This window comes from Cyprinodon variegatus, unplaced genomic scaffold, assembly GCF_000732505.1.
Source record: "Cyprinodon variegatus isolate N-32 unplaced genomic scaffold, C_variegatus-1.0 Scaffold47, whole genome shotgun sequence".
Lineage (NCBI taxonomy): Eukaryota > Metazoa > Chordata > Actinopteri > Cyprinodontiformes > Cyprinodontidae > Cyprinodon > Cyprinodon variegatus.
This window is the reverse complement of record NW_015150500.1, coordinates 1,085,790-1,103,651: the sequence shown is the minus strand read 5'-3', so window position 1 is coordinate 1,103,651 and position 17,862 is coordinate 1,085,790. Positions and strand designations below refer to the sequence as shown.

General features: G+C 37.3%; 1 protein-coding gene across 5 annotated transcripts in view; it reads right to left on the bottom strand.

Annotated features, from left to right (window-relative positions):
- The window catches only part of LOC107082111 (inositol 1,4,5-trisphosphate receptor type 1-like), a 113,723-nt gene that overhangs the window by 58,791 nt on the left and 37,070 nt on the right, over positions 1-17,862 (bottom strand). For all 5 annotated transcript variants that reach the window (XM_015370606.1, XM_015370608.1, XM_015370610.1 and 2 more), the window contains exons 7-34: positions 15,352-15,450; positions 14,495-14,578; positions 13,626-13,772; positions 13,431-13,526; positions 13,310-13,354; positions 12,548-12,702; positions 10,869-10,968; positions 10,484-10,644; positions 10,253-10,394; positions 9,933-10,091; positions 8,756-8,928; positions 8,488-8,607; positions 6,836-7,030; positions 6,506-6,757; positions 6,272-6,413; positions 5,839-5,992; positions 5,561-5,751; positions 5,343-5,475; positions 5,207-5,261; positions 4,970-5,135; positions 2,930-3,103; positions 2,774-2,845; positions 2,542-2,679; positions 2,332-2,457; positions 2,030-2,230; positions 871-1,122; positions 669-794; positions 454-582 (exon numbers count right to left, since the gene is read on the bottom strand). In XM_015370606.1, the coding sequence (XP_015226092.1) occupies positions 454-582; positions 669-794; positions 871-1,122; positions 2,030-2,230; positions 2,332-2,457; positions 2,542-2,679; positions 2,774-2,845; positions 2,930-3,103; positions 4,970-5,135; positions 5,207-5,261; positions 5,343-5,475; positions 5,561-5,751; positions 5,839-5,992; positions 6,272-6,413; positions 6,506-6,757; positions 6,836-7,030; positions 8,488-8,607; positions 8,756-8,928; positions 9,933-10,091; positions 10,253-10,394; positions 10,484-10,644; positions 10,869-10,968; positions 12,548-12,702; positions 13,310-13,354; positions 13,431-13,526; positions 13,626-13,772; positions 14,495-14,578; positions 15,352-15,450 (3,987 nt within the window). The remainder of the gene's footprint in view (positions 1-453; positions 583-668; positions 795-870; positions 1,123-2,029; positions 2,231-2,331; positions 2,458-2,541; positions 2,680-2,773; positions 2,846-2,929; positions 3,104-4,969; positions 5,136-5,206; positions 5,262-5,342; positions 5,476-5,560; positions 5,752-5,838; positions 5,993-6,271; positions 6,414-6,505; positions 6,758-6,835; positions 7,031-8,487; positions 8,608-8,755; positions 8,929-9,932; positions 10,092-10,252; positions 10,395-10,483; positions 10,645-10,868; positions 10,969-12,547; positions 12,703-13,309; positions 13,355-13,430; positions 13,527-13,625; positions 13,773-14,494; positions 14,579-15,351; positions 15,451-17,862) is intronic.

The window sequence follows — 17,862 nt, the reverse complement described above, 5'->3', positions numbered from 1 at the left end:
TATATAAATGATAAAGAAGAAAAAAAATCTTAAACAGTTATATAAACTGTTCTGCAATCTTTTCTCACAACTTAAAGACAGTAGAACTGAGTGTAGCATCCCTCTGTTCACTCTCAGTGTATTAAGTGCAAATTAGGTGGCCATGAAAAAATAATCATGACTACCTAAAATAATAATTTATGATAATTTTTTTGATGGTATGCTGTAAACCTTCTATAGAAGTCTCCATGTGTATATACAACCGTACAGCACATACCTCATCAGCTAACTATGAGTGAGTTGAAGCAAACCAAGCAACTCAATCCAGGCATATAAATAGTTTCTATCTCCAGGGCTATTTTTAACAACTCTGAGCTCCGAGTACCATAATGGGCAGCTGTGTAGCTAAACATAGAAGAACATTAACATTTCTCTGTCCAGTACTAGCTCCATAAACTCTGGCATTTAGTTTACCTGCAGGCTTGTGCTCTGGTCGGAGAAAGGGGAGCTGAAAAACGTGGTTACAATGCTCATCACCGTTTCAGTCACGTAGCTTTCCAGAACATTGTCTGCATGCTTACGGTCACTTGTGTTGTTGCACACCTGAACAAAAGTTTGAATGTCTTGAATCTGCTGGAAAAATAAAATTTTTTTTATTTTCTAGCTAAAGAAGGTATGATGCTCCTTACTCTGCAAATGTCAACCAGAAAGTTATCAAAGAGTTTCCACATGTGGTTGGAGGTGTAGATCTCCTTCATTTCCACCTCAGTGTCCACATAGCAGTGGTTTAAAAAGTTGATGTATGCAATCTTGATCTGGAACAAAAACTAATAATTATTATGGAAATGTGCATCTTAAAACACTTAAAATGCAACCTGCTTCTCCTGTCACCTCAGGGATGCAGTCTTCATGGGTGACCACCCGCACTATATCATCCAGTGGTAAGAGGGAGTTGCACTTGATCTCAGTGTAAACATTCTTGCCCTCAGTGCAGACAGCAAGCAGCTCCACCAGGTGTATGTGGTACCTAAGTGGGCTGTTCTCATCCATCCTATCCCGCTCTGACCGCATCATCTGGACCAGAGTCTGGAAAGAGGCTCGATCATTGTAGAAGACCAGAACGTCTTCTCCAGCATTTACCAGCTGTAACGAGAAACAGACAGCATTAGGAGCAAAAGAGGAAACAGTAACATACAGTGCTGTGGCAACTTATTTCCACCTTTTGAACTTCTCAATATTTTCACATGTAAACCCAGTACACCCTGGATTTTATGTGACAGGTCAACAGAGAGTACTGCATATTGCTGAGTGTTAAAAATATATACATGGCTGTCAAATTTTGTTTTCAAAGAGGGGGTTGAATGTTTATTGACACCAGCAATTAAAGCTCTGTTAGCACATTTAGAGACTTCTTATTAAGTAAAATGAGATGAAAGTAAGTTGCCCCATTCTGATTTACAAAACGGCTCAAAACTCAGGCAGGATGGATAAAATCATTCTCAGGGCATTTTCACAGGGAGTGCAACCTTTGCTTTAACTGGACCATTCTAACAAAGTTACTAGATTGTATCTCTAGCTCTATGGTGTCTTGCTCAGAGATAAATCCTGCCACAGTCTCAGGTCTTGTGCAGCCTCCAACAGGATCCCTCTCTTGGCTGAGTGGACAAGTTTAATCGTCTGTGTAGTAGAAATGCATTGCATGCGACTGCCACCACTGTGTGTAACCACAGGGAAGGTTTGCTCAGGGTGATGCGCAGCGTTGGGTTCTGTCACCCATAACGATTTTTCAAACAGATAAAAAAAGCTCAATTTGTATCCTTTCAATGCTTACTAAAAAGAAGAAATTCTTATTTCCTTGTTAGAAATTATTAAATAACAGCTAGTTGAACCCTTTTTTCCAACTAGATGACTTGCAAATGCAATAAGATACGGTATATTCATAATATTGTGTGGTTAGTCTGTCACACAAAACCCAAAATAAAAGCATAATTTTGTAAACTGTTGACAAGCGGAAATGTTTTGAGTATTTTTAGTCAGAGATGGTTACAACCTCTGCCATTACGATGTCCTGACACTTTTTGATGAATTTGTTCTCAGCCTTGACAATGGTCTGTAAGAATTTGAGGTACTGGACGTTGCGGCCGTGGGTTTCAATGCAATGGACGAAGTGCTGGACCACGCGCTCATTGATCTCGCTGCACAGCTGGAAGTTGTTCATAAAAATGTGCTGCATGGTGACGGCTTCTAATATCTACAACAAGAGAAAACAAAGAGGAAGCAAGAGTCATAATCCGGGATTAACTGCAATAGTAGACAGGGTATGTGGGTGAGGGATGGGGAACGACGACTAACCCCTGGATTGAGGAAAAGATTGATGTGTTTATGGAGCAGAGCCTGGTTTTGCTGGTTTCCTGCACAGAAGTTCTGTAGAAACTCGTGGGCTAGTTTCATATTGTCCTGCATGCGTACATCCTCTCCCTAGAAGATAAAATAATCAAGTTCTAAATATTTAATCACATTTTATAATACAACAATAAAACATTTAATTTAAAAGCATTCTGCCTTTTCATAAGGTATCTGCAGCAGCTCAAGGACCACGGAATGAGCGCCCATGTTTCTCAGGAGCCTCTGCTGCTGTTTTCGGCTCTTTCGACCAGACAAACCTTCTTGGATACACAATCTGCTCAGACGCAGCAAGACCTATGAGAGAGGAATGATAAAGTAGGGTTAAAATGGTACATTTCTGCAAAAGATTTGACTTTCATTTTTATTAATTTATATTAATTTTCTTTACCTCTTTTATCACTCTGTAGTTTTTGCTGCTGGAACTTTCTGCCTTCCTTGGTTTGTGTGTGGAGGAGTCATCCTGAAACAGCATAAAGCAATATGACACGTGACCTCACCACCGCTGCTTTTACCCCCAGTCATCATGATGTAAATTAAAAAGCACCTTTTGAAGTTCCTGCTCAGCTGGCAGCCCCTCTCCTCCATCCAAGCCCTCATCGGGTCCCTGCCTCTTGTACACCCACAGCTCAGATTTCTCAACTATAGACCGCAACTTATCCAAGTCCTCCTTTATCTGCTTGTAATTGTCCACATCTTGGCTTGTCACCAGCAACTGCACCTGTTATTAAAGTTATGGAAAGATAGATATCATTGTAGTTTCTACTAAGGTAAAATCTACCATATAATTATAGCAGCTAGTAATTATGTTGCTAGCTCCAGGATTATTGATTTTCCTTAAAGTGAAATATTTAACAGATGATTTATGCGGCTTCTGGGACAGGTAAGAACAAGTTTATACTCTTACTTACACTCACTGATATTCTAATGTTAAAAAGATGCAATAATATGATAAGCTTACTTTTTAAATCTCAATCTCTTTTAGTTGAGTTTTGTGGGATTGACGAACACAAAATAGTTTATGATTATTATTAGTGTTTAGAAATATATTAAATAGGATCTAGGACAATGTGCTTTGAGTTTAATTTTAAAGTGTTGATTTCAGGCCCAACTCGACTTCAGAGCTCTTGCCCTGCTGGAAGGTGAACCTTCTCCCGGGTCTCTACGTTTTTGCAGCCTCCATCATGTTTTATTTAAGGATTTTACTGTATTTAGCTTTATTATTCTTCTTTACCTTCTTTTTAAGATCTCTGCCAACGGAGTATATATCAATCCCCACAGCATTATGCTGCCATCTCTAAGCTATAAATAAATGATAGCATACTGAGGGTGATGCATATTGTAAGTTATTTGCCACATAAAATGTTCTGCATATAAGCAAAAAAAAAAAAAAAAAACTCAGTCTCCATCTAATGTCACCAGAGCTCCTTCTTCCACTTTTTATAATATTTTTTGAGCACCTGTTACCTACAACACTAATCAGACTAATTTTCTCTGTTTGAAGCATGGCCTTAAATGTTTGCAGCGGTTGTATTATAACATCCTTTGAATGTCTGTTAAAAACTGGCAGAGCTTATAAAATGGTAAAAGGCATTACTGTACTGTACTGTACTTATATGGCACTTTTGCACCTCAGATGACTGGACCAAAATTCTTTACGCTATAATAATTCACCCATTCATGCACACACTCAACCACTGATGGTGGCAAGTTACATTGTAGCCACAGCTGCCCTGGGGCTCACTGACAGAAGCAAGGCTGCCTTGCACTGGCGGCACTCGGTCCTCCAGCCACCATCAGTAGGCAATGCGGGTGAACTGCCCAAAGACACAACAACACTAAAAGCAGGAGCCAGGGCTTGAACCAACAACCCTCCTGTTGCAGGGCAAACTCCTTCAGCAAATGCTACTGTCGCCCCAACAACGCCACTGTTGCCCTAAAATAGACCAACATATTTAGAAATGTTAACTATTTTGGCTTTCAGTACTTTAAGTGGGCAGGTATGCAATGGTACCAGAGCTCTCACTTATAAATTTTACCCCTTAGTACACCAGGACCACCCCCTCCCTGCAGTTTACAGCTTGAAACAGATTTGTTAATAATAAAATTGTATCAAAACAAACCCGATGCTTTGGTGTAAAACACTTGCCATACATTTATGTGGTTGTATGTGTTTCCGATGAGTAAAACCAAAGGAAAACCATCAGTTATCTGGCTCCAAAAGGAGACAAACTAGAGCACAGTTGAATGCCAACAGCAGCCCTCTGAACAGTCCTTCACTACACGAAAATAACGGAGGTCAGACTCCGCAAGCTTGCATTAGCGCATCCAAACATACTTTTTTTTAATGTTTTTAATTAGATCTCTAGATATACAGACCAGAATAAAGTATTGCTAATGTTTCGACTGCATACTTGCATGGCATTAAGGGGAGTATTGGCACTTATTTTCTTTTTTACTTAAAGCTCAGTTTATTATCTATAAATTTTATTCAATAAACTATTTTATTTTGGAGCGAATGAAATAAGTCATATAAATAAATTGAGCATTAACAGCAGATTAGTTTGTTTTTTATCAGCAGGGTTACCTGTTTGAAGGCCTGTAGGACCTCCTGCCTTTGGCTGAAATGCCTGAAGAGCAGGTGCAGGGCTCTGGATACCAGCGGAGGGTACTCATGCATGGTTAAGTGCAGCAAGACCCTCAGGAAGGTTCGACCACCATGATCATCCAAGTCGAGAGGTGTGTTATCCTCACTACAGATAGATGACAGATACTTTAATAAGAAAACATCTATTTCACTTTTTTCCTGACAGTCTCACTTTACCTTCCACCAAAGATGGCCTCTGCTTGCTCCTCTATGTGCTCAAAATCCAAAGCTCCTGCATTTTCAAGCGGAGACTATGCATCAAATTTCAGTGGACCCAACTTTTATATGTAATAAATTAAAAAAATAACCAAACCTGGCATATTGTTTGGCCCTTCTACTGCTCCACTTATAGATAACTCGTTCTGGGAATTACTCTCATCAAACTCCCTCTTGAAGATTGACAGAAGACAGGAGATCCTGTAGTCCAGACGGACATTCAGGATAAACTGCAGCAAAGAAAGCGCAATAAATTCCAGAAATGCAGCCCATGCAACTTCTAACTTTCATCTCCATATATTATATGTATTTTACCTGCAGGATCTCTATAATCTTGAGTTTAGTGTCCATGACCAGTATGTCCTGTTTCTCAGGTTCAATCTGTGTCTTCACTGTGCCTCCGTCCGAACGGCTGCTTGGATCTATAGGAAGGAACCCGCCTCCTCTCAGGACTACTTGGGACATCAGCTCTCCAACGCCATGAATAGACCTCATTACATTGCTGCCTGAAAAAATATATATAAACACCAAAACAGATCAACTACACAGGCGCCATATTCAGGTCCTTAATCTGCCACTCTAGGCTTTCATACTTCTGCTTCCATCTCCTTTGTCCAGCTTGGTGAATGGGAAAATGGTGCTAACATGGACACAATCCAGAATAGCCAGCAGGATCTTAGTTAGTCTGAGCAGGTCACTGAAGTTGTAGAAGCCGAAATAAATCAGATTCCTGGCCAGATTCACCACCTGAAATAAGAACAACAAAAAACTACAAGTTTAAAGTTTTTTAAATAAGATTTTATGAAACTAATATAACTTAGTGCATTATTGTGAAATAAACAATATACGATACATCAACTTAGATTTTTTGTCTGGAGTAAAAACAGCATCACACCAAGAAAATTAGGATATTAAGAAATATCTGAAGCTTTAAACATTATACACATTTTAATTTCCTTCTGGTCTAGTAAGTCCACTACATAAAATTGACCGTAGTTTAAACTGTGCTAATACTTTTGGACTGACCTCAGAGGTGAGCTTGTTCTTTTCCTTGTCTGCAAATGGAAAGTTCTGACACACCACGTCTCTGAGGTAGTTTTCAACAAACTCCATTGTCTCCGAGAATCGCTCCTTTATTTTATCCTTGGTCATCCCATCGTTGTCATAGCTTCAGATTAGAGCATAAACACAACAATAAAATGGAAACACACCCAGAAACACAGTCTGCACTGAACAAATTGTTTGCGCCCCATCTCGTACTCGTTAATGGAGATTTCCGATGGGATCTCAGACCAAAGCCGAGCGTATTTGACTGGCGTGACTTGTTCCTGGGGGTCCCGATCCACATGCATGTGTAGCATCAGCCGACAGAATGAAGCGCGTAGGTCAAAAGGCAGGTCTTCGTCCGACATGCATCTCAAGATCAGGTCTACATCCAGCTGGATGGAGATCTTGTTGATTGCCAGATACTGACGATCCAAACACATCCTGGCAAACAGGTTCAGCTGGTACCTGTCAGAATAAAAGCAGACAAATCAACAATCCAAACTATAAGTGCTGCTCAGGCCAGGTTAAATCAGGCCCAATTACCTGTAGTAATTGATCACTTCTTTGTCCTCCTTCTGGCCCTCTTTGGCATCCTGAGCAAGCTCCCTGATGCTTTTACTGCGGAGTTCTTTATCACTGTTATTCCAGAACAACCACACTTCCTCCTCATCCTCCTCTGCTTCCAGAGAGTTCTCCCCAAGCTGCTCTCCCTCAATCTCAAACCTTGAGAGCACCAATCTACAAAGGTAATCCAGAGAAGAAAAGATTTTTATCATTTTATTTTATTAATCTTTAATTTCATTATATAACAAAGAAGGTTAAGACACAATTCTCGCCTAAATATCAGGTAACGATATCAAATATAATCAGAGTAAACAAATAATCAGTTTTTTAACACTGATTTAATTTCTTTAAAAAGAAAAAGTCGCTTTGAAAACAACTTGAACCTGCTGCTGTGCTTTAGATATTTGCCCTACTGGGTCACTTAACAGCTCTGAGCTTCAGATCAGTACCTGACGCCTGGACATTCAGCAGATTTCCTAGTCCACTTATACTGAGTTCCTCTTGGAGATTTTTAATCATTTTTAGTCAAATGTTATTAATGGTTAATACTGGAATCCCAGTGAGGGTGCCATATCTTCCCCTGCTTTTTGTTGTTTTTTATTCCATTCATGCACTGCAAAAACTATCTAGAAATAAGTAATAAGTCCTTAAATAAAGGGTGTTCAGCCTTAATTTGAGCAGGTAAATAAGATGATTTGCCCATGGAATGGGTTTTTTTTATTCTTAAAATAAGATAATTAGATAATATGCAATTGAAATAAGACAATGCAATTATTTTGTTCTCATTTTAAATGCAATTTGTCTTTCTCAATTCTCCCTAGGAGTCTCAGTTACCTCTTCAATTCAAGAAAAAATGCACTTATTTTAAGTAAAAAATTACTTATTGAGACTTATATAATTTTGCAGTATTCTGACCACAGAGTGTTCAGTGTGTTTAATGTGGCTCTGGGCTCTTCAGAGACCCCTGCGTGAGTTGCTTATCAGCTCCTGGGGTTTATAATGGTTGAATTGATGAAGATTGAGGACTTCTTGAAATCTGGACACAACCTGGTGTTCCAGCATCACAATGGTGCCAAAGACAATTAAAAACATTTAAGCTCAGGAAATGCCCAGCTGTTTTAACCTTCTGGAATATTTGTGGACTGAGCTGACTGACTTTTTTTTTTTTCTTCTAAAGGTACAGCAGAGGATGTTCTTTTTCTGGTTGGATCATCAAAATAAATGCTCCTCCTAATTATCAATCATTCATAAGGCGTACGTGTTGTCCCCATTTTCACTTACCGGTGTTGAGTCTGACATACTGGAAACATTACAAATCTTCTTTTGGAAAGTAAGCTTGTATGAGCAATTCAAACAGCAACTTTTAAACGTGTGTGCACAAGGAGAAATTGGCTTGTGCATGCTCTCGGACGCGTTTAATAAGCGTTCCCTTTCGGGAGCAGGTACCTGGCTGTGCATTGGCTTTTTTTTTACTGGAGAGGGCGGGTCTTTTCAAAAATTTGCGAAAATCCTCCACTACACCTTTAAGACAAAGAACTCCCTTTTGGATAGACTACCTAAACAGTAAATTGTTGTAGTGCGTTTTTTGGAGACCTTGACTCAAAAGAATAAATGGGTTAAAAATATTTTACTTTGTTTCTATGAGGATGTCTGCATTTGCCGGGTCCAACACTGCAGTGCAGATGAGCTCTTGTGTCACAGGGATAGACTTATTCATCGACACACACAGATCTGACAAGTAGTCCAAGAACCTGGTCACAAACACAGGCAACACAAAAATCAATCACACACCACACTGACCTTCTGGAGAACCTTCATAATCTAGGAGTTGTTCAACCAGTAAAAAGATTGATCAGGTTCCCTGATGGACCACGATCAAGCAAACAAACTGTGGCCCACCTGGGCTCCCGGTTCTTGCGAACCAGGCTAACAAATGTGTCGATCTCTGCAGCAGTAATGTGCTTCTCCAGCAGTTTTCTGTTGTTATGGAGCAAAGCCGTGATGGTGTCCTCGGCCAGGACATCGTAGCCAATCTGTTTCTGCATGAAGCGAAACTGTTTGGCGATGTACTCCTGCAAAAGACAAAATAAATTAAAAAAACATAGGTTAGGTGCAGATACAGGAAAAGTAAGCACAAATATTTTCATAGCATGTAATATTTATGTAATCACGCGCCCTCTGAAACGTATTAAGAAAGATAGGCCTACAGTCCAGTTGAAGCTTTTCATATTGTTGTTTTTTAAATAAAGAAAGTTATTATGACTTGTGCTTATACCAAGCCCCTTTTACTCTGGTACACCTAAATAATATCCAGTAGGACCAACTACCTACCTGCTAATTAAGTCTATTCTGTGTTTTATTTTCAGTAAAGATCCACAGGCTCTCTGAAGGACTCAGAGATCATTAGCAGACAGACATCTTCATAAAGACCAAGACCTTCACCAAGTAGGTGAGAGAAAAAACCTTGGAGAACACTTCCCCTTGAACACACCGCCTCACACTGAAACAAGGAGGAGGCAGCATACTGTAAGAATGTTGTCTAATCACCTAATTTTATCAAACACCATGATTCCTAAAATATTTTGTTAAAATATTAATAGCTTTGAATGGACTTCCTTCTACTTCAAACTTTTAATTCATGTGGTTTATTGCCTACATTTAAATAATGATCTCTTTAAATCTTCTATTTCTACTTGAAAGACTGTCCAAAGAAACAGAGGATGCTCACTCTAGTCACATATTACTAAACAAAGATGACTCTATCATCAATAAAAAAAAGCTATTAATAAAAATCAGCTGATCATAGAAGTACGCAATTTGAGATACGTGAGCAATTTTCACAACATGAGCTTTATCTATAATTATTCTGGGTCGATATATTTGGAGAAAGTAGTTTAGTGTCTCAAAGCGCGGACTACACAGGATGTTCATCTACATTACACAGTGTAATGTATTGCATTGTGGTTGTTACAGAATGATGAGGTTTTTCCCCCAGACAGAAGTCTAACCCTTTAAAACCCTGTCAGAAGGTTGGTGGTGATGATTAGAAATAAAGTTAATGATTAAAAATTTCTACCTGATTCTTGCGGTAATCCTGCTGAGAGTGACGCAGGACCCTGTAACACAGGCGGCAGATGTGTCTGAAGGGGGCATGACGCTGGTCTGCCAACTCGTCCAAACGCAGCATTGGCCCATCCCCGCTGTCTGTGAACGGAGCCTGTAGCAGTTTGAAGATCTACAAGCAGGGAGGATAAATTGATCACTTTAATTTTGCAGTTTGGAGTCAATGTTGCACACCTCTTTGACACAGAGTTCCACAAATCAGAGGACGAAGGGGTGGGGGGGTGGGGGGTTAGTCAACTTAAAATAGTTTCCAATGTTGCTTTATTGGATTACCTGTTTGAGAATATTCTGCTCTCTCATGAGTTTCTGTCGCTCCCTGTTGGGTTTGTTCACCATTATTTCCAGAACATCCTGTCCATTGTTGGGAATGTCCACAACAAAGAACACCAAATCCTCCAGAAGCTTTGTTACCGCTCTGAATTTTTCATTATAAAAGACACATAAACACAACTTAACATGAACATCCTCTTCAAAGAGACGACTGCTTTACTTGGCTTTTTCTACCTCCTCTCATTCTGGGTGATAGTGCCTTTTTCCAGCTTTCCGGCAATAGAGGCCAGAACTTTACTGGCATCGTTAGCAAAATCCAGGTCCCTAACTTCGGCCGGGGAGACGGGCACGATGGCGAACGCCTCTTTGTCCTCCTTATGTGCAGATGTGCCGATCTTAAATCAGAAATAAAATACAACTTGTTCAATGAGTAGAAATTCATTAAATAATCAATCTTTCTTGTTATTAGGAAACCATAATTTTGTAGCGTTGTTAGAATGCAGACATTTTAATTAAGGCACAAATTAAAACCGTTTAAAAACTTATAAATGTTTATGACACAATCAAAAATGACAAAACAGTAAATAAAAAAAAACTAGAAAAGTGATTAGTCACTTACCCGCAGCATGACAGGTTTTTCTTCTTCCTTGTCTATCGGTTGGTTGGTGCTGTGAACCCACGTATTGGTGCAGAGATGTCGAAGCCGCACATATGAGTTTCTGCAAAACAGGCCAGAGTTTCTGTTTTATGTAAAAGTCCCAGATAGCCGTTAATGCTTGTGGCACAGTAGTAGAGCAGATGTCCCATAAACGAAGGCTGTGGTTGAGGACCAACAGCTCAGGTTCAGACCTCTGGAGCATTAGAGCTCCTTCCACCTTCTGTATGTGTCCTATCTAATGACTAAATAATGGCCACTGAAGCCAAAGATCTCATCTCCAGAAAATTAAATCTAAGCAATATTAAAAAAGGCAAAACTAAGTGCAAACATCTTATTTATTGTTTGTACCACATGCCAGTATCTGTTTCCTTTTACAGTGTCTGCACAGTTCTAGTGTTTATGTTTCCAGTATGCTTCAGTTTCAGAGAGTCACAAGAAGCAAACATCTTATAAATTTATAAGTAGAAGAGGAAGGGCTCAGAAGAAAGTAATAAAACCAGAGTATCTGGGAGACTTTTTTCATGTGATGGTTCAGCAGTGGGCAGAATGGTCCGAGTGTGCACAGCTATACAAAAAGTGAACTTTATTTTTACCTTGGTATACCAGAAAATAATCCACTCTACCTGTAAGTTTTGCTTCCACTTTTCAATATGTTCATGTCATTACTAAATATTTGTGGTGCAGTTGTTTTTTTTGTGTTCGAACACATCAGCTTTTAATGCCACTAACGATACAAAGAAAGTTAGATACCCATTTTTTTCCTGCAGCCAGCAGACAAAACTAATCATCATCTATCCAACCAAACAGAGGCTGTATAATCATTACCCATGTTTGACTGTAAGTGAATCTCTCTTGAAAGTTCTATCACATAGACACTATCTAGTCTAGGATAAAAGAATTAATCAGATTAATCATGATTTAATTGTTGTGATAATACTTGTCAACTGATTTAGTAATTGAATAATAATTTTCTTAATATACTGACACTATAACATCCCGTTTGTTGAAAAAGCAACCCATTCAGAGCAATAATTACACCAAAACATCTTAAAAAAATTATTTTGCATTTAAGACAAAACACCTTCGATGGTGAGCTCCATCCAGAACTTCTGAAATAGCGTTCTGAGAATTTCATTTCAGATAAATATCTTTAATAATAAATCTTTCTAAAGTAATCTATTAATCAAAACATGAATCACTAATTCAATAAATAACTAAAATATCAGATAACCAGATCTCTAATATAATTAGGGCTGCCATTAAGAATTATTTTGCAAATCGATTGTTTTTTTGATTAATAAATTAATAATCGGAGGGCCAAAGGTTCCTTAAAGAAGATTCTTTATGAAATTAAGCGAGGTAAAACTAAAACTTTTCCACTTAAGGTGTTCTGGATAGAGCAGATTGACAGATGAAAAAGTGTTTTATCTTAAATGCTAAATATTTACTGCTACTGTGTGTAGCTTTGCCATCTAAAGGCATGATTTCGAATCTTTATACTCCAATTAACAATTAATTCATTCTTAAAATAGTTGACAATTCAATAATTGATTAATCAAAATTAATCCAATTAATTGTTTCAGCCCTGAATCTAGAGAGCACAAACATTAACTGTTCCCACCGTAATGTGTCCTTCTTACCTGGGCACAAGAGAGTCTCCCCCCCTTAAGGTGGTCGGGTCCAATTCGAATATGGAGGAGATGTCATTTCCATCAGGAACAGATATAAGTGTGTACATGACCTTATCTTGGACATTTTTCAAACGGGATCTCAGGGCATGCTGCTCTGAGTCAAGCTACAGAAACAAAATTACTATTAGAAGATGAATTTAAAACAAAACAAATTCATGAGCACATTTTGTCTAACTGGTAGAAAGAATACCAACAGAGATATAGGAGCTTAGCATGGATGGATGGATGGAGTTTTTAAAATAACAGAAAATCCAATAGAATGTCAAATCTTTACATTTTGCCTAGAAACTCTATTCACATTTTTTATAACAGAAAAAAAGTCTGCAAAAGACTACCTTGCTGATCTCACTGACTGGGTCAGCAAAAGGTTGGAAATTTCAGGATAACAGAATAGCAAAGCAAACTCTTTATTCATTCAGGAAAGAACTTGAGATGGAAAGTAACTGCCATCTGCTGGGCAATAATAGCATAACACCTTCAAATTCCTCAAACTGTAAATCCTTTTACAGTAAACCTAATCGGTTATTAAGTTTAAAACATATTTCTCATATCTCAGCCAAAAAAATCACAGCTATAAAACAGGTTTTAGATGTTTAAGTACGCACAAAGTGTTAAAGTCAATCTAAAGAGATTCCTGTTTGTAAATATGGGCATTCATATTAAACTCTGCACCACATTGAAAAAAATTGCCTATCTGCATGACATTCTCACCGGAGAGCCAAAATCGATGCCTTCATCTTCATACTCTGGGTTAACCTGCACACATTCAAGAGTTGTTAGCTTTCAGAAGTTCACAAGCCAACAGGACAGAAAGGTGGACGGACAGACTGACCTCTGCAGCCAAGTAGTGTCCAGTAGCCAGGTGTTTGAACCTGAAGAGACTGTTCCAGTAGCCCGCCCCGCCTCGACACGGATCATGCTGTACCACCTGAAACAAAAAAAACAAACAAACCAAAAAAAAAAGTAGAACCCACCTTCACCTTAGAGCACACCCAGCAGAAACAGGTTTCAGTCGACAGTAGCTCACCTCGATCTCCCAGAGGGCTTTGCTGCTGGTGGCCGACGTGGCAGACTGACGTCCAGTAGTGCGAAGGAATACATATTGCCTTTTTCTGTGATCATCGCATGTGAGAAACTTCTCCTGCTCTGCATGGAAAAGCCGTACAACGTCACCCTGCAGGGAGAGATTACAGCAAGTTTTGGCTTTATATGGTCGATGATAAGAAATTATGCTTAAAATCTTTGATGGTCACCATTTGATAAATATAATAAAATAAAACTCTCACTAAATTAGTTTTGGTATTAATGTATCTAGTATTAAAAATCAGTTTGGAATTAAATGGGGTTTTTGCTGCCAGCAATTTGTCTTATAAAGGTTAACAGGCACGCTGAAATTATAGCAAAGAAACTCTAACATAGAATTTTTAAAGTTATTTTGTCTTATTTAAATTCAAGTACTGCTGATTGAAGATAGTAAAATGGAAACAAACAAAACCTCCAACTGGGATCACACAAACAACCGTATGCAATGGCAAGGTTTGTAAACAAAAAAATACATTAGAAAAACTCCAAAATTATTTAAAAAAGGTGTTTAAAGGTCAGAGACTATGGAAGCCTTTTTCCACCACTCTGTAGAAAAAAAATATCTCAAAATAATGAGATAGTAGTATCTTACTATAATGAGATAATTATTTTTTGAAAAGAGTGGCAGAAACAAACTACCCTAAAACACAATGTGACTATTATGTTAAGAAAATGATCTAGCCAGTCTGTTTAATATAAATAATGAAATATATTTAGATTAATACTTCATCTATAGAGTATTCTTTATCACAAAAGGCCATTTGTAATAAATAATCAGAGAAAGATTTATCTTATAGTTGCTGAGAAACGCACTCCTTTCAAGACGCACTCCTGGTTGTCACTCCATTTCATAAACAGGACAATCTTCCAGCTGGTGTTACAGTTGACGGAGTTTACCTGAAAAACAGACAGAGCTGGATGTGACTGAAGCTGTAATTAAGCTGCAAAGTTTGCCAAAATGCACAGTCATATGCTAAACTCTTTCTGAAGTGAGAAAAAAAAACATCTCTTATGGTTTGCTTTTTTTTTTTTTTTTTCACACCTTATTGTTTCAGATGACCAACGTTTTAATACCACACAATGCTTAAGAGAACAAATACAACTGCATGCAGTTTTCAAACGATAATTTAATCCATTAGAGCTAAAACATATCTCTAAACCAACCTGGCCCCCATAAAGGCTCCAACCACCACAAAACACACTGAAACATTCTGATGACACTAGATTACTACATACTATACCAGGACACATTGAGGGGAGTGGCGGCCTTGTGGTTAGGGCATTGCGCTAGGAATTCAGAGGCTCTGAGCTCAAGCCCCGCTCCCACGGACTGCACGCCTGGCTCCCTTAGCAAAGACCCCTAACCCCACACTGCTCCCCGTGCCCCGTTAAATGCAAGGGTGAATTTCACCAGTGTGAGATTAATAAAGTACAATTATTATTATATGAATATGAGCACCTTTAATTTTGTTAGAATATGGATTTTATTATACAATATAACTCTGTCACATCATGTAAATGAAGGGAAAACAATGTTCAATATCTGAAAATCTGAACAAAAAATGACTATTTCACAGTGGCAGGTTAAGCCATCCTGTAAAAGTGAGCCTTGTGGAATACAGTGACTAAACAAACAGAAATTAGGGTGTTGGGGATAAACTAAAGCAAACCTCATTGCATCCTGGGTTATCCACAAGCTGATGTGTGCTAGCATGTAGTGGCTGACCAGCATTTACTGGGTTGAGGACCACTTTGTCACCAATCACCACCTGCAGTCACACAAAACACACATGCAGCAAATGTAAGAACAAGATGTACAGAAGAAGACCTTTTTTTTTTTTTAAAGAGTAACAAAGACAAACAGCTGCAAAGAAGGTTCAAGTGTAGTTTTATCAAAAAAATCTTTTAGTCATAATAACTATACTTACACATGATGTAGGTGTCAGTAAAACATAAATATTTGTTTAGAAGCAAAGGCCTTTGCTTAAAAAAATGAATCATAATGATTTTACAGTAAAAAAATATTCAAAATATAAGGTTTCTATAGCTGAACAGAATTTATGTAAAAAAAAAAAAAGATTTACAGCTGAAAAACGTAATAATTGAGCACTTATTAAAAAAGAAAATATTGATACATACAGAACTTTTACAGCTATAGAAAAAAAAATGTGTGTCATAATTACTTTGAATTTTGCAATTTCAAAAAATAGTTAAAAAATGATAAAAAGTGTGAAGCATGATCTCCAGTGGTTTTCATTTGGTCCTTTATCAAGTGTTTGGAACTTTGCATTATAACAGAAGAAGCGAACTTGTTTTTGTTTCATTAAACAAATCAAACAGATGCATAAAACTGGTCATAAAAAGGGCCAAAAATGAACAAAACATGGGTGCAAATATCTACAATCTTCACTGCTGAATAATCAAATATCATTAGCTAATAAATTCCCTGCAAATCCATCTAGAAATAAGTAAATATATCTTATATAAAATGTTTTAACCCTCAATTAAAGTAAGTAACTGAGATGATTTGCCAATTGAATTAGTATTTTTAATCTTAAAATGAGATGATTAGATGATATGCACAAATAACAATGCAGTTGCTTTTTTCTTATTTTAAATGTAGATTGTCTTGTTCCATTGGCAAGGTGTCTGACCTGATTAAAAAAATTCATTTTTTTAAACAAAAAAATTACTTATTTAGATTTAAAGTTTTTGCAGTGTTGATAATTAATTTATTTGCCCTGCAAAAATTGTTAAAAAATATTTCTTTAAGATATTCCTATTGTTGGGGTTATTGGTGTTCTCTTTTCTCCAACAAATCCAAAGCTAAAAAAAAAAGTCAAAAAGGGAATTAGTGTGTTCGAGATACTAAACCTTTATAATTCTAAGTTTACGAGATAAAATGAAAAGGAGCTGAACCATTTTAAAATTAATAGTGCACATTTAACTCTTGCTTCAACATATTGTAGTAAGACTTATTTCCTTTCGATAAATTATTAAGAAGACAAAATATGCACACAGTTTACTCCAAAAGAGTTACAGTACACAGCTGTTGGTTGCAGGCTGATAGATTTAAATATAATTTAGGATACAGTCTTGCATCTGTTGAAATTAGCAACCTTTAGCAAAACCAGACTGAGATATAGAACATTACAGAGAACTGCTCTGTATTTGTCTCTGAAGGAACATATCTATTCTAACTGCAGATATAAAATATCGAAACTGAAGAATTAAAGAAATTCAATGTTACATTATATTTTTTGAGGAACGAGGCTGATGTAATCTGCAGCCAACACAAACTAAAAATAGGAAGAATTTACTCTGATGAATTGCTGAAATTAAGTTCCCCAAAATGTTTTACCAAAGATGATCTGGAGAAAGAAAAACTGAGTAGAATTAAAAAGAAAAAAAAAATCTTTGCATATTCTAGAAATATGGTCTGAAGGAGGGGAAGTACGGATGGAACTTTATACAGATTAATCATGCACTGCAAGAAATTGAAATATAAATAAGTCATTTTTGTTCAAATAAGGGAATTCTTTATTGAATTGAGGAGGTAAGTGAGACACTTCGCCAATGGAAAAAAACAATATAAATTTAGAAATAAGAAAAAACAATTGCATGGTCTCATTTTAAGTGCATAATATCTAATTATCCTTTTTTAAGAGCAAAAAAACTTTTTCCATTAGCAAATTATCTTAATTACCTACTAACATTAAGGCTAAATACACTTAATTTAAAAGTTTTTGAAAGTTTAACTTATTCCTATATGTTTTTTGCAGTTTGGGTGAACATCTATTGGAGGCAAAAAAAAACAACTTTAGACTGGGGTGGAAACCTCAACAAGCATGAGTCAAATAATAAGGTAATTCATGGGAACAAAGGTTTAAGCCATTTGATCTTGGTGTGTTGGGCAGGACGTGCCTTTAAAGGCTGCAGGACATAAATCATCTTAGTGAGGATTTAAGTTTGATTCAGACTGGTTTAGATGAAAACCACTTCTTACATTAGACTGGCCCAGTCAAAATGCAAATTAAAATCTGGAGTATGTGAGAATCTTTTTCAGGTCAACGATACTCTATTCAGTTTTACTTCGCTTTAACTGTTTTTGCAAAAGAGGAAAAGGTAAAAATCACATCATTAAATGTGCAAATCTGATAGAGAAACAAACTGCAGCTCCA